The following is a 27,553-nucleotide window of genomic DNA, read 5'->3' as shown; positions in this document are numbered from 1 at the left end:
ACGTTCACGATCCTTTTGACACCGTAAGGTGTGACACTTGCTGGTGGTGTAAACAACGGAAGGGTTCTATACTTGTACGTTCATGATCCTTTTGACACCGTAAGGTGTGACACTTGCTGGTGGTGTAAACAACGGAAAGGTTCCATACTTGTACGTTCATGATCCTTTTGACACCGTAAGGTGTGACACTTGCTGGTGGTGTCAACAACAGAAGGGTTCCATACTGCACTGTACCGAAAAAGTTGTTTTTGCTGGACCTGTTAGTGAGAATGCTGTTCCAGTTGTAGTCCTGTACAGCTGTAGTGTAACGAGGGTGTTCCCCTCTTGTCCTAGAATGTCCGGAGCCTGCTGGTTTTTCTGTTCTACCTCATCATTAATTGCACCCACCTGGTTTTCCAGGGCTAAGTAAGTCCCTGATTCAAGGGATGCACTGAAAAACGGAGTGGAACTGGCCTCGGGGTCCTGAGTTGAGTGATGTAGAGTTATTTCTTAGTGAACCAAAATGATGCACTCCCTCCGTTATTTGTTGTTTCTGCAGTGACGATTCACCATCTATAAGGAATTATGACTTATCTGCAGCTAACATTGTTTTTGTGCAAAAGCATTAGGCTAATGAGGGAGACAAATTAACAGATTTTTTTATGTGTGATTTGGTTTCTGCCATTCAAGAAAATTAGCTGTTCAAAAAGCTGTTCATTCATTTTAGTGCTACATCAATGTAAGTATAGGGGACAGATTACAATGGTAACAAGTCTTTTAATCCTTAAATGGTTGAGCAATTTGCCTTGTCCTTTTAGTTTGTTTTGCCCTGTAGTCACTGCCAGTTTGAAAGCATTTGGCTTTTGGAAGTACAAGTAACATACCAAATATTCATTCATATTTACATTGCAGCCATCCTGCTTGCATCTATACTACGTAATTACAGAAAAATAATATGAAATACAAAACACACCCACCTCAATGAATGTCCATTTATCCATCCATTCATTTAGTAATTACATTTGGTAGCATTTACTTTTAAACGTATAATGCCGTGAATTCAACAGTACTTTTGCCCTACTGTGTGTGACTACTTCTATACTGTATTCATCCACAGCATTTGTACGTAATGTGAAATACTGAATGTGCCACCCAGCTGCCAGTGAACTAATGTCAAGCTCATGTTAACCCCTTTACAGTGGGGTCTGATTGGAACAATCTGGTGGATGTGAAGCAGCCAATGGGGTTCTTGGTATTTACTCCTAGATGCTTCTGCCATTGTACCCTTGAGCCAAGCACAATCACAAGATAGCTCCATTATGTACTTATTCTATCTGGGGGAGCTAACATAATTCTTCAAATCAAACAAGGTTACTCAACATAAAAAAGAGTAACACTGCCTCCAAATCGTGCAATGCTGAAAAAGGGAGATTGGGTTGAATCCCCGTAAATATGGGTGGTAATTAATGATTTTGTAAAGGTTTCATGAATGTCCCAAAGCCCCCAGAAAGATATCAAAACCTGGAAAATAGGAAAGGCAGGTTCCCACCAGGGATTTCTGACTCGGGTTAGGTTTATGGAAAACCAGTTGGTCATTGTGTTAGAATTGGGGTTACTTTAGACATTAGCAGTTAGGGGTAGTAATTATGGCTAGTTTATGTTTAGAAGGTTAGGCTCCTGTTTTAGTGGGACTTGGGGATCATGGATCATTTCTGTGTTTTTAGGCCCCCACAATGATAGAAAAATACTAATATTTGTGACTGTGTTAAGATTTGGGAGAAGCTTAAAAAATGAAACGAGTGGCAGCACATATACAAACCAAATAATCTCTCCAAGAATTTATCCTCAAAATTGAAGGAATCAAATATGTCAGCTTAACTGCCATACCATAGTCCTCTGGCCCTAGTAGCTGGTTTCCAAGACGTATAGTCTTGTAAGTCTAATACACTGCAGGAGATGAGGTGAACACATGTGTTTGGGTGTGTGTGTTTGGAAAGCCAAACGTCTGTCTGTATTATTACTCAGGTAATGATTTGTGTGTGTGTGTTTGTACAAAGTTTAAAAAAGTTAATTGTGTGAATACGTGCATACTTGATAAAGGTGTATCTCCTGACACGTTTAATGTAACAGTGAGGTGAGGATTTATGCAGCTTATTTAGAGGCCAGTCTGGACCCAGGGTTGTGGCAGATACAGTAGCACACGTAGAAGCAGTCAGAAGTGTACATGTTGCTGTGTGCTTGTGGTTTTACGCTTCTGTATTCCTGTACAATGAGTATGAGTATGTGGGGGTAGTATGTGCACCACATTTACAGAAGTAGTACATAAAAATGTTGATGTTTGTAAGTTATTATATGATATGTGGCCATATTATATTTATATATTAATCTAAACATTTGTTACTCTCTAGTTATTGTAATAACATTGAACCTAGTAGAAAAATGTACTACATGAACCATTCACCTACAAAAGGTTAATTGACAAGTTAATAACTGGCAAGTCATTAACCAGTTTTATAACATAACAAACATAAATGACAGAACATATTTGGTGAAGTAGATTATTATTACATACCATACACGATATAATCAAACTAATCGTATTTATTTTATTTATTTTGAGTCACTGTTGGAACATGTTATTAACCAACATTCCACTTAACATACCGTAATAGAATTACCTCTGCATCTCATTAGGGTCATCTGTAGCTCAGTTGGATGTGACACTGACACTTCATCATCAGAATAGAGAGTTCGATCACCGGGTCAACCCATTTAGAAAATGTATGCCCAAAATAATATATCGTTTCGGATATAAATATCTGTTCTATATTAACCACATGTAGCCATATCATCTGAAGTGATATTTTAATTGCATTTCACGACTTGCCAGACTCCTTGTCAGGAAGTAAATTCACTTTCTTCTAATCCTTTACCATGTAATTACGTTCCTCTACTCGGTGCACTCCTTTGATCCGGAAACGGCTGGATCTCAAATATCAACTCGTCCTACTTGTGGATCGATTTATAGTGGCAGGCATTTGAAAGCAATCTTTCAATTTTTTAAATGTTATTATAATACCTTATTTTTTATATGGATATGACTGACAAAATATAGCAGGAATTGGCATAGTCATTGCAGGAAGGCTTTGTTGATGACAGTGACACAAACATTGCAAATTCTCATGAAGCTTTATTATTATTAATACTAGTAGTAATAGTAATAATAGCCACTTTTCGAATATCTGTAGGCTATATAGCATACACCCGTGTGTATTGCTAACAGTGCCAAATATCCAATGAAAAAATATTTTCCTGCAATGGGTTTATTCAAACGAAAGACTTCCGCATAAACTGAGTAGGCTACAGGACCCTAATTGCGTTATTCAGAACAAGATTACGGACTACCTATGTGTACACTTAGTTCTAATTTAATGATAGATGCCATCATGTGAGAGGTTGAGTTGGAAATTTAACACGCAAAAGTGCTTTCCTTCTCGCCAAATTAAAGTATGACAGAAATTAAAGTCGTTTCCCCCGGAGTTCAGGTAATTTCATATCTCCCCTGTATTTAGTATTTTAATCGGATTCCCATAATCTGTTTCAGGGACAACCGATATACTTCATAGGGTTCACATTAAATATAAATAAGATTCGATGATCTCGTCGTATGAGTTAACTGTCAACAGGTTCAACTCAGTTAAACACGAGTTTGCCCAGACTGGCGAGAAACAACGAAAATTATTTCTTAAGGAAAAGTGCATGTTGGAGACATACTGATGAAACATTTTATTAATCAAGATCGCTATTAGAAAATACATATTGTTAGTCAATCAACTCGACCATAAAGTATTTTAAAAGCTAATTGAGCTAAGACATTTTAATAACCCCAAATTGTTAGATGCGATGTCAAGCACATAACGGCTATACTGACAGAAAAATAAACCAACCCGTAGCCTATATACTAAAATCTATTTCCGATGTAGTTTTCGATGTATTTAAACTACCTTTGTAACAATTAGGCCTACATTATGCTTGCTTTCAATTACATATATTGTCAATTCCCTGTAGCAGGTAGTCCTACAAGTAGACTATTCATCAGTATTGACACAAATTGATTTTAATTGTATTTTCTTAGCCTACACAAAACGCATATAGGTCTCTCTCTCCTGTTTGAGGACGAATCACGATATCAGCTTTGTTTATTGTAGTCAGTCATTGGCATTGTTACCTTAACGAGGCTATAATGTACCTATTGGTCAAGACTTAGATTACATCATCTTATCAACACTAAAATAAAGAAACACATTGAAAGGTGCGAGCAAATCAGTGTTGTAGCACTGTTGTTAAATCAAGCTGTATTACAAACAAACTGTAGAAAGATATCTTCTTGTTACCTTTCGTGTCAACAGTAGCTTAAGTTAATTCACGAGGTCAATCAATGTGCTAAATTTTTTCTTGAATTTGATAGGTCATAGGGGCAGAATGTTCACAACCTGAAAGTATATGTTCTCACTTAGAACAAAGGGATTCAACATGAACCATTTAATCAAAATAAAGAAAGCATGGTACTATTTGATACAATGAGTAGCCTAGGTTAATCTAACCTTGATATCGGTGGGATCATGAAACTGCCATGTCTGAGGTCTATGGGTTCCCGTTTATTGTTTTTTGTAAGCCACTCGCACAATGCATGTTCATTATTAGATATATATGGATGTTTGACTGAATAGCTCAAAAGAGAGTAGCCTAACATAATTTTTTCGTTTTAGGTCTATACCTTTTCAGAAGTCAATGATTGTTAGTATTTGTCAATCTTTTATTCTATAATATGATCAATCAAGATTATATGAATACAACTTTTAACCAAACAATCTATAATTACAGACTACTTCAACTTTTTAGCCATTACCTGACATAACAATACTATTGCAACTAAAACTAGAAAGCGTTTTAATCTGTTTTTTATCCGGTTAACTTGCTCCCTGACCTACTACGCATGTGTTAAACGCGCTGCAGTGATTGTGAGTGGGTTAATGATATGCCTGGGTCACCTATGGGGTTGTAATTGAAAAAGCAACCCACCTGCTGTACCGCTCAGGCGGTTCCCGGGCCAGGCCTCGCTGATCAAAGTCGGGTAAGCCGGGGAAGAGAGGGCCGGCGGCGGGCTTCCAGTTCCAGGGCTTCATGGAGTTCGGTGTGCCTTCAATCTGTGGTGCCAGAAGCAGAAAAGAACCTAACTGCATTCACTCTCAAATATAGGCGATGCCATGTTTGTCACAATGTAGCACGCTACATGTTCTCCTGTACACACACACTTTTTAATTACAGTCAGATGAACTTGCACAGTCGCACAGAGACACAGTCAACAGCACAGAGAACAAGTATGGATTTAGCAAGGTAACAGTGACTAGTAGCCCAAGGGCGTTTTTGGGTTGGTAATTTTAGCGCCCCCACCTGTTGTTACCTGCGAACGTTATAGCTACTGTAGGCCAAAAACGTCATTCATTACATTAAACACGAGGACGTCGTAGAGACAAAAGCATAAAGGTTTCATTTTAAGAGTAAAAACGTAGGCTATGTCCAAATGTTAAACATATTCACAATCCACAGGATAATAACTCTCTTATTAACCTGTTATTACAAACGCTAACTTTCAATGTGATATTAAACTTGTGGTTTATTGATCAATTAGAGTAAAATTCTGTTATTTGGGATTTTTTCATAACAGTACGCCATGTGGATACAGTAGCTTACCCTTTTGCCCCTCCACTTTTACGCAACGTTTTTCATGAACAACAAGTGTTACAACTAATGTTTGACTCTAAACCTCTGTGTGTGTGTGTGCGCGCGCGTGTGTGTGTGTGTTGTCTGCCAAAGTGAGGGGATGGGAGGGGGTCTGAGTTGTGGGGGCGCCTAGTCGACTAACAGCACTGCTTGTGAGAATTGTTATTTTTCATCAATCAGTCGCAATTTGGCCAAGCGGATGGGACAGCCCACCGGCAGCCCTGCTGACTCGGGTCAATGAGACAACACGAGCGCGAAGACGAGCAAATTGCACAAAGTTCGCAGAGGGCGAGAAACAGGGATTAAAACCTTTAATGAGAGAGAGAGAAGGACATTGAGAGAAATGTGAAGTGTGTGTGTGTGAGAGAGAGAGAGAGAGAGAGAGAGAGAGAAAGAGAGAGAGAGAAAGACGTTTGGGGGTGGGGGGGGGGGCGTAAAGCGAGAATGTAAGAGCGATGGAGAAGAGGAGAGGAGGGAGGGAAGAGGGGGTTGTGGTAGCCTGGCTGGAGGAGGCGCTGGGTAGCCTATACATGTGACAAGGGGAAATATGAGGGACTTTGACAGGTCTTAAACGGTCTGGCGCCAAGGCCTCAGTCTACCGGCTAAATATAGCAAGAGAGATGATGCAGGGAGATGGGAAGAGAAAAAGAAAAGATGAAAGGAAAAATTAACAATGAAGCGGGGATAAAAACTAACAATACTAAATTACATACAAATAAGCATGCTGTAGCCTATAGCCTAGTGTCCAGTTATGCCATATATTAGCATATAATTCACCGCAATGTATCAGTTACAAAAGGCAAGGCACAGGGTTTAATGCAAAATTATAGCTGTTGTTCTTTTGGCGTGATACTCGTTTCATAGGAAATTACCTCGAATTTTGGCGAGCACATCTCCTGTCACGGGAGCGAGCACAAAGATCTAAAAGGCCTTTTTCTTAAGGACTATGTTCTCCATACAACCCAAATTTGCTGAATATCTCAGTTATTGCCATGCGTTCAGACTTTGTTTTATAACGGTTAGCACTAAATGGAGATCACTTCTGGCACGAACGACGTTTCAAGTCATCTGTAATAACAGCACATCACTTTAAGATTGCTTTCATGTTTATTTAGATGTGTATGGAGGGGAGGCTACATATACACACATCAAATAAATTAAGCGTAATTACAAAACCGTTGTTCACGTAATTAGTTGTGTAAGTGTATACATAGAAAACCATTAACATTCTCCATGTGTTGCTAATCTTTTTCCACTCTGAATGTTTCTATCCCCATCCTGAACTTGAAGCAAGCTTGGAGGCGAACTATTCTATATGTCTAGCAATAGTGGCGTCGTTAGTAGCACGCGTCTCACTTCACTGACTGAATTAATTAAGGCTACTAGTTGCGTGTATCTAAGACGAGAAACAAGACAATTACATAGACCTTCATAAGAGCATACCTTCATAAAAAATATGCTATCTGCAGATTAACTCAATTTGAATCAAATAGTTCTTTATAGACCTATTTGTAGGCATACGTACTCAATAACAAAGTGTATTTTAAAATATTTAAGATAACTCTATTCACAAAACTAAATTATGAAATATGTAGGATGTCACCGAATGTAATATCCTCCTTATCCATTGAGCATAACTGACAGCAACTTATTATTGCAACAAATGTTCCATTATTTTGACAATTATGCATAGTCTGCAACAAATTACACAAAAAGAAAATTAGGCTACCCTTAAGTCACATGACAAAGTCAAACCGACTAATAAAGGCCAACACACGATTCTCTACATTCAACTTCCGCTCTATATTCGTGATTACTCAAATCACTGAAATCTAATTTCCCAGAATTTGGAATACAGGTGGCCGAAGTAAAAAAAACTTTTTCTTTTTTTTTTACAGAATGTCTTGAATGCAAAGACAGTTTTGTAATAAATAATGTTTTTGTAATCTTATTGCAGTTTACAGTGACCAACTCTGGAGGGAAATCATATTTAATTTGGGATGGCCTGCTAAAATAACTTATCAACCTTCCAAAAATATTAAAATTATGATTTTATACATTAACACAATCAGTTTATTTTCTGTGAATTTCATATTCGGGTATATAAAACAAGCGTCTCCCCACTTGCCACCAAAAAACATACAACTACATGGTGTTGATGCTATTATTTTTTCATTGGAGGTATGGTACATTACAAATCAAATCATATGAATAAGTTATCCCAAGGGCACGAATAGACCACAAAACGTCTCCAGTAGCTCCTGCAGGTATACCATTCAAAATGGGTAAATCTTCAAAAAGTAGGCTTCTTTTACACACTACATACTTTTACAGATTACAGTTGCATTATTTCCGGTTTTTATATCTAATGTCAGTCTTTCAAACTCCCAACGTGCACTTGGAAGGGAATGTCTCATATTTTATAGACGCTGATCCCAGTGGAGATGTGCAGCTACTGATACGGAAGCAACAGACGAACACAAAACGCGATTCAGCCGGCGATGAAAGGGTTAATAAAAAATGTGTGGTTTATTTCAGGCGAACTCATTCAGAAGGTTGGGCTATGAGTTTTTGTTTCCGTTTTTGACGATGTTCTGTATTGAACTTGAGCGGAGCCGGATCTGCTGCCTTGTCTGTGGCGTTGGATCAAAGACTTTCTCCCCAGATCAAATCTGGGAAGACTGTTCGGTGTTTATCAACATTCTCACATTTGGACGCGAAGTAGCCTAATATCACTCAGAAAGAGTATTCTCAGACAAGAAACTCGAGTTATACACTGCAACTTGGTCGTGAACAGCGAGGGGGCTGGAGGGCTTTGGCTGCTGAGATGATTCTAGGGTAAATATGAAGTGACAAGAGACTGCTTATTGTGATGCGTCAGCCTACTGGCGCCAAACTTCTCTTGAACCAACCGATTCAAGCCGAGGGTCCATATAATGCATTTCTTAGAGGTTCAGCATATCAGTACCGAGACCATGTGTTTGAGTCGCCTTGGAGGTTGTTGCAATATTCTATGGCTATGGCCTACTGCATGTGTTTTCACATAGTCCACCAATAAACTGTATGTGCAAGTCGGGACGTTGTTGAGGCCTCGCGCTACGAGGAGACAGCCCTCACAACATATCATAATAATGCTGTCAGATAACAGTGAAAAAGAAAGAAAAACATCCATACTGGAATAAAAACACCAAAAGACCTATCAATAGCTAAATGTTCGGTTATTTCTGGTATTATTTTTACATTAAGGCAATACAACGCGCTCATTAATGTAATGTTCATTAAATCACTTTGCGTTGGTTCAGGTTTTATGAATTTCAGTTATGTATTTTCCAAAAAACGAGTGAATAACATATGCTACACTTCAGAAAAAATAATATTTAGTTTTGGTATGGGCTATAAGAAAGCACTCACCGCGTTCTCTCTCGAAATTCATTCATCTGTTTTCTTTCTTCTTGCCTCGTCGCAGCATCTGGCTCTGCGCTTTTCGAATGACCCCGGGCAGTTTTTTAAAGTGGCAATGTCCGGTTTATTAGCCGCTGTCCTTCCCGTTAAGTCTTTCACAAAACAGCAGCGAGTCACGGAAATTGACAGTTCTGAAATATTGAGTCTGATAGCCTACCACGCTGGTACGGGTGGCTGTAAACGGTACTATCATCAAGAAAATATTTGCCTAGGTCTATCATTACGTATAACCAGAGAGGGAATAGCAGTAGCCTATGCTATTATGAATGGGCAAACCACGAAAATCACTTCAGATAAAACCGCACGCGGAATTCAATACAAACAAAACCAGACATAATAGCCTATAAATTCTAACAAAAATAAAAAGGACCTAAACAGACAATATAATCTTCACATGGAATAGAACCGCAACTAACATAGCTATTTTGAACCTTCGTTTTCCTTAGCTAAATTCTTAGGCTTCTTCATGAAAGCGACAATGAAGCAATTAATATAAGCTATATACGGGCACTGTTTCTGGGCTGGAGTTATGCTCCGGACAAGGTAAGGAGCACCTCATCGAAAGTATAAAGCGCAAGCCGACCGAAGTGATGTCTCCACCGGCCAAGAATTGAGGGCTGACCCGGTGTTTGGCTTGGGGATGGGGGTGGGATTTCCCGAGCTTTCCTGTCATTGGTTAATATTTTATTCTGTTGACATGTTTTCTTACTGCTAATGCTTCCGACACCTTCTTGTCCGTCCCCCTCTCATTGAGCTTGGCCGGAGCTGTCAAAACCACGCCTATAGAGGCCCACAATTGGTCCAGAAAGCGTAAAATCAGCAATCAGGGGCTTGGTTCATTAGTGTTGGGATCGAGGCAGGAAGGACATGTGAGATAGTCACAGTTCTACAGTGAACAGGGAAAGATCTAACAACCATTTCAACTCCGTGTCCGCGTGGAATGATTGCTCCAGCCTTCTGAGAGAGACATCTTATTTTCATTGAAGCGACTGGTGGAGAAGAAGGAAATCCCGATTCTGCTCTCTAAGCCTCGCTACTTCACTCACTTTGACTGATATTATTACTGCACTTCGTGGAGGTACAGGCAACCCGAGTTTACGTGTAGTAGGCTATAGTCTAATTCTTAGAATTTCCTCTTTTTATGTGCTAATAACCTCACACAACGCGTTAATTCATATCTGGCATCGTTTTTGAAATTACTTTTGTAGCCTATAGCAAACTTTTTTTTTTACAAATATCGGACCTACTGTTTTTTTTGCCGAGGGGGGGAATATCACTGTATATCATAATTTCACTTCGGTTTTTTGGATGCACCGATGAGAGATCCAGTTTTCACAGGGACTGCCATGGCTTATCACCCTTTCCACGCTCACCGTCCGACCGACTTCCCCATGTCAGCTTTCCTAGCGGCGGCGCAGCCCTCTTTCTTCCCCACGCTCACTCTGCCTCCTGGGGCACTCACTAAGCCTATGTCGGACCATCTTGTTGGAGCCGCGGAAGCAGGGCTCCACCCGGCTCTCAGCCACCACCATCAGGCGGCTCATCTCCGCAGCCTGAAGAGTCTGGAGCCAGAGGAAGAGGTGGAGGACGACCCCAAAGTCACACTGGAGGCCAAGGATCTATGGGACCAGTTTCACAAAATAGGAACAGAGATGGTCATTACCAAATCTGGAAGGTGAGAGTGCGCTCTGCCTACATCGCCATTGTTCTTCTATGTCCATACTGTTGGCTGATGTACGTTGTGATGTACGTTGTGGTCAGATTTATTTTGTATATCAGCAACAAGCTTATGGCAAATTGAAGAAAGTTCGAATGTAGCTACATTTAGGATTACAGCTGAAAAATATAGTCAACCCAGCGGTAGGCTAGACTGGTTGGATGTGATAGATTTTCTTTGTAGTCAATTGTCTGTTCTTTCATTTATAGCCTAGATTTATCGTCGAAATAAGTGAATTGCTTACCTTAAAAGTGACTACAATGTTTCCTTAAGGTTGCTATTGTGATATTTAGTTTCAGTGGGAGGTATAATCAAAGAGAACAAAATAGGCACATAGATTAGCAGCAATTTATTTGACATAATGTTCAAAATATTTTGAGAATATAGAATGCATTAACCCGAGCCGTTTTTCGTATTGTTTTGGCTTTTAGTCTTGCTAGACGGGGACAAAAACCTCCCCTGGCATTTTAGTCAGCAAAACGAGACCAGTATGATCCATCCAACTGCATTCTGTCATGACAGTTGAGCTTCTGGATTTTGTAAACAGACTGTCACTTGAGAAAGAGAATTGTGATTTAACTTAAGTGATTGTGTCAAATATATTTCACCTGGCCGAATAGACAAATTCTTAAATTGTATTAACAACACTAGAAAAAAAACTTGTTTGTCTTAGTATTGTTTTACTTTTAAATGTTATCATGGTAGCCTAATGATTAAGCTTCATATATATTATTCGATATAACGCCATTGTAATAAATGACAGTTCTGTCAAGTAATATTAACCAATTCGACAATAACTTACTACTACAAGTCTATCGATTAAATTATGTTAACGTTTTTCCAGGACTAACGAGAGCAAATAGCCTACAATCTACGTGTTAATAAAGTGTTATTACCACGTTTCTGAGAAATTACTGGAAAAATGAAATGTAATATTTTTGTATATATTACATTCAATTAACTGGGCTCATGTATGTTTTTTCTAGGAGAATGTTTCCTCCGTTTAAAGTCAGAATAAATGGGCTTGATAAAAAAGCCAAGTACATTCTATTAATGGATATTGTCGCTGCGGACGACTGCCGTTACAAGTTCCACAATTCTCGCTGGATGGTAGCGGGAAAGGCCGATCCCGAGATGCCTAAGAGAATGTACATTCACCCGGATAGCCCGGCTACGGGAGAGCAGTGGATGGCCAAGCCTGTTGCTTTCCATAAACTGAAGCTGACCAACAATATCTCGGACAAGCATGGATTTGTAAGTACTGTATGTTGACTTTTATTTATTTAACACGCACTTGTATTTCTGAAATATATTAAATCCCACTTATTTTAAAGGCCTACAGAATATTGTTTGTTTTAGACTAACACATTGTTACAGATCGGCCTATACTGTTGGATTTATCAAGTGAGATTTTTGTATAGTTCTTTAATACTAACGTAAATTGGCACTGTATTGTAAAAATAATTGACTTATTACTGCCAAGCTGTTGAAAATATCGACATGCAAGTTCAACTCATTGTCGCCAGTTCAACTCATTGTTTCAAAAAATTTGATAAGATTGTATAAAGCTTCATGAATTGTATTATAACGCATTTGTACACTTACAAACCTGAGTAGTGCGTACATTCTGAGAAAGATTGAAGTAATCGATTTGCGATTTTAAAAAGCCTTGCATAAGCCAAGAGGACGTTCCTGAGTAGACTATATGAGATTATTACGATAGACAATCAGAAATCGAGTTAAGGAGACGGAGAAGAGTAGAAATCCGCAGGCGTGTTTCACTGTCAGTCCATGACGTGAAGTGGTGTTTCCTATAATGGAAAATGAGACATAAAGAAGTGGTACATTATGGATACCTCAAAAACTAGAGAAACGGTAGCATCAAAGCGTGATTTCAATTATATTAAACATAGGCCTATGTGCTAACAAACCAACTGACATTAAATCAATTTAACATTTAAATACCAGACACATCAAGACGTTTTTGCAATAGGTTGGACTGTGTTTTGATATGTCTAAGAATCATTTGTCCAACAGGCCACCAAATTAATTGCCCATTGTTTTACCAAGTGTCCTTGTTTGTAGTTTGTAATATTATATACAGTTTGTTAATGTTATCAGATAGAAATACCCATTAGATTTACCAGTAGACGGGAGGAATATATATAACGGAATTCAAATAATGCATACAACGTTTATCTTTAAAATGTTGGCATATTATTTTGTATCTTGGATCTATATGACTAGGTGTTTCCTCTTGCATTCAACACAGTATAGGCCATATTAGTATACTCACTGTAACAAACTAGTATGATAAACCTACTTAGAAATAATTATATTAAATAATAACATTTTTAATTACATATTGAATAAAACATTGATAGGCCTAAGAATCAGGCGGTGTGAAGAAAACTGAAAAGTTTTTTTTCTCCTCTCCACAGACTATTCTTAATTCCATGCACAAATATCAGCCCAGGTTTCATATCGTGAGAGCCAACGATATCCTGAAGCTGCCCTACAGCACGTTCAGGACGTATGTGTTTCCAGAGACAGATTTCATAGCTGTCACAGCTTATCAAAACGACAAGGTAAGCATTCTGACAAAATACACAATATAATGTATATTACAGTACAATAGTGGAATATATTTGTTTTATTACTGTTTGAGAAACCATTAAATAACACAGCCATAAAAGGTTGGGCCTATAGCCTAATTTCATAATAAAGGCCAAGATTGTCTGTAATCTAGTGGTTAGTGTACATTTTTTGTTTAATTTATGCTGTAAACAAACCGGACTCATTTGTTGGGTTGAGTGGCTTGTAACCGTGTTTTATGTCATCTGTTGATCTTTATTTGCGAATGGTAGTCGGAATATGCAGTTTACCCGTTGCAGGATTTTTAATCCGTAGGTTGTTCTAGGCATACATGCACCTGTCCAAACAACGCCTGTTGGTCATCATTGTCGTATTTCATGGGTAAACTACCTTACGTAACCAGTTTAACCTATAATTGCAGGCGTGTATTTGACTAGTAAAATAGGTTTTTGAAAACATAGGCTGTTGTGTACAAGGATTACCTTCTAAAGGCAATATGCTGTGGTTGATTTAAATTCCCCCATGTTTTGTAGGGTGTCGGTAATTTCTAGATTTGATGAGGATAATTTATTTTAGTTTCAGTCTAATCTTAAACCCCCCACCCAAGTCTAATTGGCGAACTTGTCAGGGGGCCTGGTGGTCTTGTTGCTATCGTAAAGTTTATGGCAGAGTCACAATCGATTAGAATGCACTTTAAGCCTCGTCAGTGGTCAGTTTGTCCGCGAGCTAGTCTCGGGTGTTGCCTGCGCGATCAAAGCGTGACAGATGCTTAACGCTAGGCGAGGGGAACAGCGATTCCCTTATTGGTCGATTTGCGAATTCCTCAAGAGTGTTCTGCAAGGTGAGGAGGGGGAAAACACCGGCCTCTCGAGCGGCGAGTGCAGCGGTTCCTGTGACTGGGGTGACTCCAATGCCATGCCATTCAAGTCAAATCATTTAGGCTCATAGAAGCCTTGCAGTATTGTTTCCATGCAAGCTTTGCATGAGGCAGCAATTACCCAAACCACATTATTAATTATGGATAAGGATAGTAATCTGTTCAAGTCGCCCCCCCTAACCTCCCCCATCTCTCCGAAAAAAAGTGTATGGAGAAATATTAAGTCACTGTATGTTTCTCATGGGGCTCGTAAGAATAACGCCTCGTCATTAAACCACGATTAATAATGCAAGATCTACCGGGGCTTTATTTCACCAGTGTGTTCTGTTCGGTGTGTTTAACGGGGCATAATGGGAAAATCAAATGGAGAAAAACTCGTGACCCTAACATTGACTACCATAGCCCTACATTCACATATAAGTCAAGCAAAATATGAAATCATTATCATGGTTGAACCCTTACCTGACGAATTTGTCCTTATATTCCATGTCCACAGATTACACAACTGAAAATTGATAATAACCCCTTTGCGAAAGGATTTAGAGACACTGGAAATGGAAGGAGAGAGAAAAGGTATGTATATATTCTAAGTGCCTTTGTAACCTGTATGTTTTATTAACGCCCAACGTAAAAATGACAACATCTGCATGCTATTCTAACTCTGATGTTGGCCCATTGCTGCCCTTACGTAATGTTAATGGTGTGTGGATGCTTTATTTGAATACATGTGCCTACTATTATTAAAAGGGAACCGTTCAACTCTAGGAAACAGTTGACCCTTCCCTCCCTGCGGATGTATGAAGACCAATGCAAAGCTGACCGAGACGGGGGCGACTCGGATGCTTCCTCTAGCGAACTAACAACCGGCAGAGATGCTTCGCACTCCCCAATCGGACCTAAATCCAGCCCGCTAAGGTTCAGTCGAATCAGCCGAGGTAACACACATTTTTGGCTAAATCTAAATAATTTTCATAGGCTTAAACATAAGGCATTTGTACGTTGGGCAATGGCCTAGGCCTACATTTTAAATATAGAAAATAAAAATACATGAATAACAAAAATGCAAGTTACCAGTACTATTTGCAGCGAATTGTCTTTAAATTAATAATTTTAAACAGATCTTTTTCTTCAGACTTTGTCCGAATACCTACCTGTTCAAACCACTTACAAATCCGAGATAACGGATTCATGTGGAAATGCATAGCCTAACAGCGTTTGACTGCTTAACTTTCATTTATTACTGACGTCTATATTTACTCTGGGGAAGCAGAAAGAGTTTGCCCACTAAAAATACAATAAAAATTGTCCCATGTTAAAGCTCCGTTAGGCCTTTTGGGCTGACATGTAGGAAGGAAATGTCTAAGGCATGTTAACACTAAATCATGACTGTATACTTAAAATAATCACTTACACAAGTGCGTGTGGGTGTGCTTGTGAATGTTTTAACCACTGCTGTTTCAACTGTTATTTTACTTTCCATTATTGATGCTCTTTTTATGAATATATATGTCTGTGCGTGACATAGGTCTAGCATTTTGTCGATTATTTTAAATTTAAGCCCATAAACATTCAGCTTTTAACTGACTATTTTTTTTACTTTTTTTATAACAGATGATAAAACCTGTACTGACAGTGAACAAGAACTTGAACACCAGGACGATCGGTGTACGGCATCGAACAGCCCTGGTGCCGAGCCACCTTCTCCATTCAGCCCGAGGTGCGAGGACCGAGTAAAGGATAAACCTAGTCTTGACAAGAAAGACGACTATCCCGACTCAAAGAAGACGAACGAGTCCATTTTTAGTATAAGGAACCTTGAGAAAGAAGACAAAACGGAGACCAGACACAGGAAAGACACTACGGATTCGTCTAAAAAGGACACCACAGACAGCGGCGGGATAAGCGCGAGTAATGAAGGTTTTTCACCGCTTATGGTTCAAACCGAGAGTCCCTCACACTTCAGCGCGAGCCACCTGCAGAGCCTGGCCCTGTCAGGCCTGCAAAGTCAGCCGTTTTTTAACCCTTTGAACGCCGGACAAATGCTATTTCACCCTGGACAGTTCGCTATGGGCCCCGGAGCGTTTTCTGCCATGGGCATGGGGCATTTATTGGCTTCGGTATCTGGAACAAGTGGTATGGAAAACGGCAGCCTCTCAGCCCAGGGCACAGGGGGCACTCCGAACCATTTCCCCTTCCATCTGTCGCAGCACATGCTGGCCTCGCAGGTAAGGGAGACTTTAGTCCTGCATGCAACACGTAGTTTAAGCAGTGATCACTGGTAGCCATTTTTGCGTTTTGCATGACACCACTGTTATGAGCCCCATATCATTTAGACCTACAATAGGCTTTGAAGGAAGAGTTTTACATTCTGGCTAAAGCAAGGGCAAAATTAGTTGAAATATCTCTGTACGAATTGCATTGTGGTCTACCAACAGATCTGATATGCTAGATTTAGCTGGCCTGATTTTAGGCAGAACTCAAACGCAAAGTACAGTATGTTGTTAGTTGATCCGGTCACTGGTAGATCGCCGTTAGGCCTAGACGGTGGCCTGAGGCTCCAGCTCGTTTCCTGAGAGGCAGCGTACTGAACAACATTTGTGTTGATAGTATTTCAAAGCAGCCTTCTATTTGTGAAAAACAACATGCCTAAGAATCTCATAAATTAATGAACGAGAAAATTTGAAAAAACGCATGTGCGTTTTAACAATATACAATATACATTTTGGATCTTAACTATATATTTATGTAAAGATTTTATTATACAAATTCTGAGGGTAATTGAACATGGTAGAAACGATCAACCTTTCCAATTAAAGCAAGATTCATTTTATGTAGATTTATTAAAGTCAACTCGCTATTATGGATTGCGTAATTTGGTTGTTGATTTCCAAAAGTTTAGTAAGCAATTGGCCTTGTCACTTGAGTAGACTACATCGTTGTCTGAATATATCAACAGCAAACTACCGTCCCAGTACTAACTGCCATTTCTCCTGTCTGATTCCAGGGCATTCCCATGCCGACCTTTGGAGGCTTGTTTCCTTACCCATACACATATATGGCTGCTGCTGCAGCCGCGGCCTCCGCCATGCCTGCTAGCACCACTGCTAGCTCGCTATCGAGGAATCCCTTCCTCACCAGCTCGCGTCCCCGGCTTCGGTTCAACCCTTACCATATCCCGGTATCTATGGCCCAGAGCACAAGTCTGCTCACCACAGGACTGCCAGGTGGCCTAAACCCAGGCTCCGAATCCTCCAAATCCGGTAGTAGGGAGACGAGCCCCGTGCCTGAGCACCACAACCACAAAGCAGGCTCGAGTCATAGGACCAGCTCCCCCAAATCGATGAAGGACTCAATCAATGAGCTCCAAAATATCCAGAGACTTGTAAGCGGACTGGAGAGTCAGAGAGAGACGTGTCCCCCTAGAGACTCTCCTAATTGATTTCAATATCGGAATTAAATATTTCTTCACGACCTGTCTTGAAATGTCAGAGGACTTAATAACATTATTTTGTACAGCACATTACGCAAGGAAGGGCCCATACATGCCTACCTTTTTGCGCACATGGACTGAAAATGGACGCAGGGAATGAAGGAGAGAAAACAGTTGCTGTCACTTGTGTTGGTATATGCTTTTAATAAAGGGCCTAATAGGAAACCTGATCATCGAAATAATATGCAAACCAAATGTGGGAATTTGAGTTTTAAGGCTGCTGGTTAAAACTTAAGCACACGATGAGGATAGGCCCACTATACAATGAGGAAAAATGACTAACAACATTCTATATGCCTGGCACGTTGACGTTAAAAGGAGTTGCAACGTTGTGGCATTGTTTTCAGGACTGAAGTGACTACTTCTTTAAACTATAATCAGTACGCGGGCTTTTGTTTTATTAAGAGAGGCACTGCAGTATAAGTACAAACTGTACAGGGCTCTTCAACCCCGAAACCTGGAGGGAACAAAACATGTTTGTTTTTACCTGGTAGGTACTTGCACTAACCTGGTGTCCCGATTAAAGGAGAGAATGAAACCCTGACGCGTTTCTGCCCTCGAAAATCGGAGTTGAACGAGAGAACCCTGCTGTAGAAGAGCGGAAAACAAGCTAAATCCAAAATGTTTTTAAAAATAGGCTATTTCAAAAGGGATGGTGAAGATGAACGTTACGTGAAAATAATTGTTAGAAGAGAGCCTATAATTTCTGCCAGAATTGTTTGAACTATTTATGTAATAAAAATAAATGAAAACATGTAAATAAGCTATAAAGGAATCCAACAATATGCAATTGGTAGACTATTAATTTATTCAATACTGTACATTGGCGTGTATATATTATTTAGAGTTTAACTCGTTGCTTTTTTTGTTTTTCATTTTACATGAACGTAGGCTATACTGTAAATGATAGCTATTAGCGCTTGTTGTTTTCAACCAGAACATGTCTCTCGCTGTGATGCATAGCTGATTTTCCTCCTGTGACACGTGGAGGAAAAAAACGTGTGCCATGTTTATCTGCAGTCTCTGTCTGCAAACACTAATATCAGACATGAGAGAAAGAGAGATAGAAAGGAGGGTGATAGATAAAGTGAGAGAAAGCTCCCTATTTATCCACATACCTGACTATTATCTGCAGGAGACGCAAGATATAGGAAAACCTCAGGTCATTTCACTCCAACACAGAAGGAATGATAACATTTTAAATGGGTGCATCATGCATATCTCTATATAAATATATTTAAATTGAAAGCCTTTCTTGTTTATGCTGGTTGTCCGGGTAAATTCATTTTTTGTTGAATTCTCTCACAATTTCAATAAAAAAAATCAATGTGTTAAAATGTTTTGTTCACTTACATTTTGTGGACCCACCGACTAGAATATTTGGAATGATTATATAATGTATAATATATAATGTATAATATTATCTATATATGGCCCACATGTTGTATTATTGGTGCTATTATTTTTACAAATATCATAACGAAGGCCGCTAAATCATTATTTTATCATTTTTATAGTACTTAATCGTACTAAAATAATTTTGTAAGGTCAAACACCTGAAATCACACAAACACACGCACACACACACATACACACGCGCGCGGAGAGAGGGAAAGAGAGCGAAAGAGAGTGGTGTCCGACGCCCTCTGTCGGAACTAGGCTATATTTAATAATGAGGTTTAATATACTTAGCCCAGTATTCCCGTAGTTCTAAATCTCATCTCGATTATGATTGTGCAATAAATTCATCCGAAATGTTACATTGCCACATCTTAGGAAGGATACACCAAAGTCTTGTAGGTTTTTGTAATAAGAGCAATGTAGTCTATGTAAATTCAAACAATTAGGCCTATAATTGTAGCCTAATATTTAACCCGATTGCTTTGTCACTGAATGGTACTTGAGTGATGACATGCAAGGCACCAATTTTTTAATCAGAAATCTGTGTTTCTATTAGGGTTTCCTGTATTATTGTCTGTATTCTACTATTAATAGCTGCCTACTATAAGTTTATTTATAGGCGTGCGAGACACGGAAGTTCCGTCTCCCCCTCTCTACTTCAATGACCCACCTACATATCCGCTGCCTTTCAGTGGGAGCCTACTGCCTATAGACGCAGTTAACCGTTTGAGTGAATAAGAAAAACGGATCCCCTACACAAAACTAGACTATGATCACACACACACACTATTGTTATGTCTAGGCTCTTTAAATATGACAACAACATAGAGAATGTTGACAAATCGTATACACTTCGGGTGAAGAAATTAGACAAATTAAAGTAATTTTGCTACATCGTCTGGGCTACATCGTTGTTGGGCTACATCGTCTAGCATGGCCAGGTGCACTGGGTGAGCAAGGTTTGCGCATTTTAAAATTGCCCTGAAAAATATACACGATTATCTTCACACACTCGCTGAACCGTCCTATGATAAACTAACTTGCTCATTGGCGCAACAATAAGGCGTGACATTTTAAATTCGCAAACATTTTCTTCACATGGGATCAAATAATACATTTTTTTTGGCGGAGGGTGGTTATTGGTATGGAAAGTTTACGCGTGAGAGGGGATCATTTGATCGGGGACAACTTGTCCCCATATCATCATGAAAGGGTTATTTCATGATAGCGCCCATCCACGGAGAAGGATGGACGCTTGGACGCCTAGCCACTTTGGCAGCAGACAGCCCTTTGTCCAGCAACCGGCGCCTGCCTGCCGGCCACAGCCTCCCCACACCCGCGCACAAAGGCAGGGGGAGCAGGAGGAGATCCCGCGAGCTACGGTTCTTCTAATTAGAGCACCCCTTGTTTCTTTTCTTTTCTTTCTGCAGTGATAATCACAAAACTCTCATTCTATTACGGGGCCATTGTGGCTCACTCTGTTATCTACAATTAACAGAGCGAGCTACTCGACCTCGCACTCTCGGATAAAAAAACTATTTGTCTAAAGCAATCAGTCAATGACTGATCAATAGGCTCCTGTGGCGGCCTCGCGGATCGCAACTAATGATTGGTGACGGTGCGAGGTAAAAAGGCCAAGACTGTTCACAACTTTGTTCAGTGTGATCAGTGTATTCCTCTAATGTTGCACAACAGACACGGAATCTCTGGGCCTGGTGGAACAAAATATAAATGGCAGAGTGTGAGCAAGATTCAGAGGGCGAGACCAAACCAATACCAAAATAACTATTTTCTAATAACCTAAGTAGGCAATCTGCTAGAATAAGGCTACAATAGATTCGATAATACACGATGAGTACTATTACTATATTCCGTTTTTGACCACATTTTTACCTGTAGGTTATTTCATGCATGGGCCGGACAAAAATGCATTCTTCCTTACCAACACCCATGCTGATCAATAACGAGTTGCCCGTATGCACTTTCTGAATCAGGATAAGACAATTACGTGAAAATGATCATCTATCGAATTTGTTCTTCACAGTCATATTTGTGTCCTGCACTGTCACAGATGTTTATGCTTTACCTAAATCTTCAAACATCATATATTGGATAGATCGCTGAGTGCGTGAGACCAAACTCTCAGCAATGTGGTTTTCGGAGGTTTTTGACTGATTGGATCATATGCCTATATTCTCCTGTAAAAATAATAATAATAATAATTATCCGCAGCTTCGATCATATTGACATATTTTCAGATAATAACGTTAACAGGCCAATATGCTCATTAATTCTGTTTCCAATATATTGCTGTTCCTAAAAATCTGACCATATTTCTGATGGTGAGTAAACAGTCTCTGCGATTAGCAGTTGGTCACAAACAAAAGAGAAATCATTAACAAACGTGCAACAGTAAACTTAAAAACCACTCTAACATTCCTGACACGTGCCAATCAATGTAACCAAAGTGGGCTACAGGAGCTGGTTATCTTGGCGGCAGGGTGAGTCTCTCCTCCGTCTTATCTCGCGCCCCGTGCCATAGACTATCTTAGAACGTGAAGCGCAGCTGGGTGAGAACACGGACACCCTACCACTAGAGAAGTGGAGACAGATCTCCTGGCGGAGATAAAGCAAGGAAGCAGATATCAGCCCAGAATAGACACGCAGGGAGGAAGGCGACCTGAACCTCAGTTCGGGCCACGGGGAGAAAATATTGAGAAAATAATATATAATAGCATACCATTGTTACATGTCAGAAATGCTCTTTCACTCATGGAAACTCATTTTAAAAACTTGTTTACCAACATTATTGGTAGTGGCCTATGCATTTAGTTCATGACTATTTCATGTTGAGTCTTTAAGTGTGTGGAGAAGTAATGACAAATATAAATGTTTTGACTTTACAGGTCAATGTTTGACAGGCTAATTCTTTACAATATTATTGTGCTTGTCAGTCTCAAACGGGTTTGCTGCTAGCGCTTTTTATTGTGACTAATTTCCATTATATTCCATTTTCAAGCCATTGCCTCCTCCTGGACACATGTTTATTAAAATAACTGAACCCAGAAGTTATTCAACATCTGCTACATTACCTTAGTCAGAACCTGAAAGGTATGGTTTAGATAATATAGGCCTAGATGTATGTAGATATTGTAGGCCTAGAAAATAGGCCTATAATGCTACATTCAACAAATTAGCACTGACAGCCTATATAAGCTGTCAGTGTAAGTTTCCATGCCAACTGAGTGTCAATAAACCAATGTGGTATCAGCTAGGTAAGGCCTGCTTACGTTTAATGATCTGAATTGATAATAGCCTAATATTATATCAAGGAACCAGCATTAGGATTTTTGTAGTTTGTTGGGACTGATGGTTTGTATATGTCTACAGCAGTGTATATGGAGTAGGCCTACATCTCCATCTAGTTGTTGCGTATGGGACAACAGTTGACAACTCTACAATGTAGCTAAGCCTAACCTTTTCCCAATCTTAACCTAATTCGCCTAACCTGCCATGTTATGTCTCCTAAATCTATACAAACGTACAACCATGTCTATAACCCATCTCTAACACCCATAGAGATGGAAAAATTTATTATCTATCGGTTCTACATGTAATAGCGCTGAGAAAGCTGAAAAAATACTTGAGTCTCTGATTGAGTGCACCACGTTTTAAAAGAGCAGAAGCAACTAAATATAACGTAGGGATAACACATTGAAATAAAGTTGTAGATAAGTCGGGAACAGTCATGGACTTCAGAGAAGAAATAAGGATTGACACAAACATATATATTATATTTGTTTTACTAACTCAGAAACTACACTAGTTCCATCAAGCGTTTAGCGTTGCCATCAACGATCTAGAGTTAAGGAATGCCTCGTTTGAAATAAATGACAGCTGCTACACTACTCACATTGCGTCACATTCAATGGCTACGTCCAAACTTTGGGGGCCGATTTGGTGTATTGACTCATTAAAAAATGCATACAAATAATGGTAACTCATATTAGTCGAAAAAGGAAGTGAAATAAAACGTTTACTGAGATAAAGAGCAGGAGACATTTGGGTAATGAGTGAAGGGAGAGGAAGCTGCAATTTGCTGCAATTTTGTGTCAGATTCGTCTGGGAAACAGCAAACACACAAAGAAGGGTCACCTGACGACGGTAGCTATTTCCAAGGACATTCATCACTCAAGGGGATTGAAGGGTGGAGTAGGTCCCAACCCGCCTTCGGAAAGTCACGATTAAGTGGCATAGAAGTCAGTGCTCAAAACTCCTGTGATGAAAGAACTGTGACTGGCCACATTACATTTCTCAAAAAGCTTAAGATCTGGAGGTTCATGTAAAGTTTTGACAGTAAAGTTTAGTAAGAACTAACAAAGAAGGCAGTCTGTAGATTTGACAAGATTCCTCACCCAAGTTAGAGATGAGCAGTGTGAAACACTTTCCTCAGCAAAGTCTGTTATTTAGAGTTAAAGCAAGGCAACATCACTGGCCCCCACACTGTATGATTGGTGTCCCCACCCACAAACAAGGTGAACTTTCAGTTGAGGAGTGAGTGATCCAGACTAAAGCATCTCTCCACGTGCCACTAATATAGAACAAAGACCAATAAGTGAATGTCAGAGATCACCTCTTTGACCAAACAAAAGAGACCACCAAAATGTGATGGTTACATGAAACATGTAAGAAAAGAAAACATTGAAATGAAACACAGTTGACGTTTCTAGGCTTGATGCAAGACGTAATTAAGTGGTAGGAGGAGGGAGGCTTGGCAGCTATCAACCCTTCTGCAGATAGGGGGCGAAGTTCTACTGTGACACAGTTCATTCTGAGACAATGCCTGAGTCAGTGGCACTGACACATGCTTAGAGAACTTATGGCATTTGACAACAAAATCCCTGGCTAAAAACCAACATAAGGTTGAGGCAGCAAAGACAGAGACCACTTCTCTGGATGAACAGGGACGTTATATATACAATTGAAAAGTTTGAGAACTTAGAAATGTCCTGTGGCTGGAAACTGTCATTTTTTAATGGAATATCTACACAGGCATACAGAGGCCCATTATCAGCAACTATCACTCCTGTGTTCCAAAGGCATGTTGTGTTTGCCAATCCAAGTTTATAACTTCAAAAGGCTAACTGATAATTCCAAAACCCTTTTGCAATTATGTTAACTCAGCTGAAAACAGTTGTACTAATTAAAGAAGCAATAAAACTGGCCTTCTTTAGACTAATTGAATATCTGGAGCATCAGCAATTGTGGGTTCGATTACAAGCTCAAAATGTCTTTCTTCTGAAACTTGTCAGTCTATTCTTGTTCTGAGAAATGAAGGCCATTCCATGCAAGAAATTGCCTACAAACTAATGATCTCGTACAATGCTGTGTACTACTCCCTTCACAGAACAGTGGAACTGGCTCTAACCAGAATAGAAAGAGGAGTGGGTCGCCCCAGGGCACCACTGACCAAGAGGACAAATACATTAGAGTGTGTAGTTTGAGAAACAGACAAGAGGTCTCACATCCTCAACTTACTACTACAGTAGTACCCGCAAAACACCAGTCTCAACATCAACAGTGAAGCAGGACGTCCGGAATGCTGGCCATCTAGGCAGAGTTGCAAAGAAAAAGCCATATCTCAGACTGGCCAATAAAAAGATAAGATTTAGATGGCAAAATATTTTGAGGACACTGGACAGAGGAAGATTGGAGTGTTAAGTGTTATGGACAGACAAATCTAAGTTTGAGGTGTTCAGGTCAGAAAAAAGAAAATTTCTGAGACCAAATGAAAAGATGCTAGAAAAGTGTTTGATGCAAGCATGGTGGAAGTAATGTGATGGTCTGGGGGTGCTTTGGTGGAGGTAAAGTGGGAGATTTGTAGAGGGTAAAGGGAATGTTGAATAAGGAAGAATATCACTCCATTTTGTAACACCATGCCATACTCTGTGGACGGCACTTGACTGGAGCCAATTTCCTCCTACAACAGGACAATGACCCAAAGTACAACTCCAAATTATGCAAGAACTATTTAGGGAAGAAGCAGTCAGATGGTTTTCTGTCTATGATACATGATCATCACTGTCATCGGATCTTAACCCTATTGAGCTGTTGTGGGAGCAACTTGACCGTATGTTACATAAGAAGTGCCCATTAAGCCAATCCAACTTGTGGGAGGTGCTTCAGGAAGCATGGGGCGAAATCTCTTCAGATTACTTCAACAAACTGACAACTAGAATGCCAAAGGTCTGCAAGGCTGTAATTGCTGCAAATGGAGGATTCTTTGATGAAAGTTGTCATCAAACAAAAAAAGGACACAATTATTATTTCAATTAAAAATAATTATTTCTAACCTTGTCAATTACTATATTTCCTATTAATTTTGTTATATTTACCATTCAAAGTTATTTCATGTATGTTTTCATGGAAAACAAGGACATTTCTAAGTACCCCAAACTTTTGAACAGTAAGGTCATGAGCCTGGCCACATTAAAAGGGACTGTCCATGCCTGGAGAACCACCATGCACTGAGCACTGAAGCGGAGCATGTTTGTCTCATTGCAGAAGTTTTTAGGGGAGTAAAGACAAGATGTCTCATACAGGGTCTGAGGTGAAGATCATATCCACCTCCCACTTATATGATTGTTTGGGAGGGAGCACTTGTCTGAATGATGCCAGTTTGGTGAAGATAACAGCGGCTAATAGCCTTGACATACCCGTCTTAGAGTTTATGGAAGACGAAACTGAGTACCGCGGCAACATCTTTCCAGGGAAGTAAGTCTTCATTGTAAAAGAGGCAGACTCTGTAAATAAAGGGGGACAGTCTCAAGTACTAGGGGTCCTGGGAAAGAACATTCTTAAAGTGTGCAGCGATGTTTTTAGAGCGTTCCTCTGGTCTGAGGAGGAAAACATGGAAAATGATAGTGGAAATGTATTTGAATGTTATGGGCTAAGGTCAGGGGGGAAGACTTAGGTAGGCCTGGCCATCTTAGATATGTTAAAGTCGAAGCCCAGCAGAAGGTACTTGTTCCCTCATTCAGTGACACAATTGTCCAGGGCAGATTTTTCCTTCCTCAGGGCATAAACAGATGTCAGTTGCTGGTCAGTTCTACTCCGGCATGCACCTTACCCCTTAGTGTGCTGATGGGCCATGTGTTGACTCAGGTTTAGGATCAGACGGTCGCAGTTGGGTGCAAATGCCATTTCTAAACAGATTTCCATGTCTCCTCTTGCTAGAGTGGCAGAGATCAGCAGGCCTGCAAAGGTTGTTCCCCCAGAAGTCAGGGATACAAAGTAATTGTTTATCTGTCAGAGCAAGTAATTGTTCATCTGTCAGAGCAAGATTGTAAGCTGTAAGTTAAAAGGGTCTGTCAAAGTCAGTGAATGTAGACACATAAATGCTGACCAGCGAACTGAGTGAAAAGCTTCTTTTCCTCAACAATTCTTGGAAGTGTTCTTGAAGAGTAATAATGACTGATGCTGTTTATCATAGATCACCAATCGGACCAGTGGAGCCCATCTAATAGCACCACAGATGGGTGTGAATTCAATCTAGAGGCATAATCTGAACAATGTCACATATTGAGATGCATACCCATTGCCACTCACTGTAAGACCTTGAAAAGGCAACGTTATTTTCCTCCCTTGATATGAAATGTGGTTACTTTTAGGTCTCCATTATCAGGCCATGACAGCAGTGAAAACACTATTTGAGTGGACCTAAATGCTGTTCGGATTTAGCCACAACCCGGCAACGACTTACAGAGTAAGTGTTAGGAGGCTACTTTTTCGGTACACTACTCATCCACCTTCATGACATCCTAGTTTCCTCAGTTGACTTTGATTTGCACTTGGGTAGGCCTTCACCTTCTGTCTTCCAGACTCCAGGCAGAGGCTGTAACTTAGACCAATTCAATGTCACCTACAAAGAGGGAAGGTAACGTTCCTTGGACGCATCATGTCGGCTCAGGATACTCCAAGTGAAGAAAAGTCCAGGGGGAGGGGCCATCCCTTAACGTCTGGGATTCTTGGGCTACTACAGAAGGATTTCACTGATCATGTTTTTATTTCAATTAGCCCAATTTTTCACTGATCACTACACGACTAGATAATGTCTGATAATGTTGGAAAGCCAAAGAAGGAAAATAAACGGGTTCCTTTCATCTGGGATGAGGCATGTGTAGAGGATTTGGAGGAGCTTAAAGTTTATCTAGGAACAGCAACAATCTCAGCCTATCTGATGCAGCAT

General features: G+C 39.9%; 1 protein-coding gene across 4 annotated transcripts; it reads left to right on the top strand.

The window, feature by feature from the left end:
- Nucleotides 1-10,094: 10,094 nt before the first annotated feature.
- On the top strand, nt 10,095-18,417 carry tbx2b (T-box transcription factor 2b). 4 transcript variants are annotated; one of them, XM_010868388.4, is made up of 7 exons: nt 10,095-10,900; nt 11,929-12,205; nt 13,384-13,530; nt 14,911-14,987; nt 15,162-15,349; nt 16,026-16,639; nt 17,419-18,417. In XM_010868388.4, the coding sequence occupies exons 1-7, from the start codon at nt 10,542-10,544 to the stop codon at nt 17,851-17,853; spliced, it is 2,097 nt and encodes a 698-aa protein (XP_010866690.1). In that variant the 5' UTR covers nt 10,095-10,541; the 3' UTR covers nt 17,854-18,417. The 4 variants fall into 4 exon arrangements, with proteins under 4 accessions (XP_010866690.1, XP_010866896.1, XP_010866759.1 ...); XM_010868594.4 differs by having other exon boundaries at nt 10,096-10,900; nt 11,929-12,196; nt 15,180-15,349; XM_010868457.4 differs by having other exon boundaries at nt 10,096-10,900; nt 11,929-12,196.
- The last annotated feature ends 9,136 nt before the right edge of the window (nt 18,418-27,553 follow it).

Source organism: Esox lucius, chromosome 1 (genome assembly GCF_011004845.1).
Source record: "Esox lucius isolate fEsoLuc1 chromosome 1, fEsoLuc1.pri, whole genome shotgun sequence".
Taxonomy (NCBI): domain Eukaryota; kingdom Metazoa; phylum Chordata; class Actinopteri; order Esociformes; family Esocidae; genus Esox; species Esox lucius.
Note: the sequence above shows the minus strand (reverse complement) of the source record. Positions and strands in the feature narration are given on the sequence as shown.

What these genes read in the sequence shown, in the direction of transcription:
- tbx2b (XM_010868388.4), top strand. Translation starts at nt 10,542, where the DNA reads ATGAGAGATCCAGTTTTCACAGGGACTGCCATGGCTTATCACCCTTTC. An exon ending in GTCATTACCAAATCTGGAAG is followed by an intron (nt 10,901 to 11,928) that starts GTGAGAGTGCGC and finishes TGTTTTTTCTAG; the next exon opens with GAGAATGTTTCCTCCGTTTA. An exon ending in AATGGAAGGAGAGAGAAAAG is followed by an intron (nt 14,988 to 15,161) that starts GTATGTATATAT and finishes TATTATTAAAAG; the next exon opens with GGAACCGTTCAACTCTAGGA.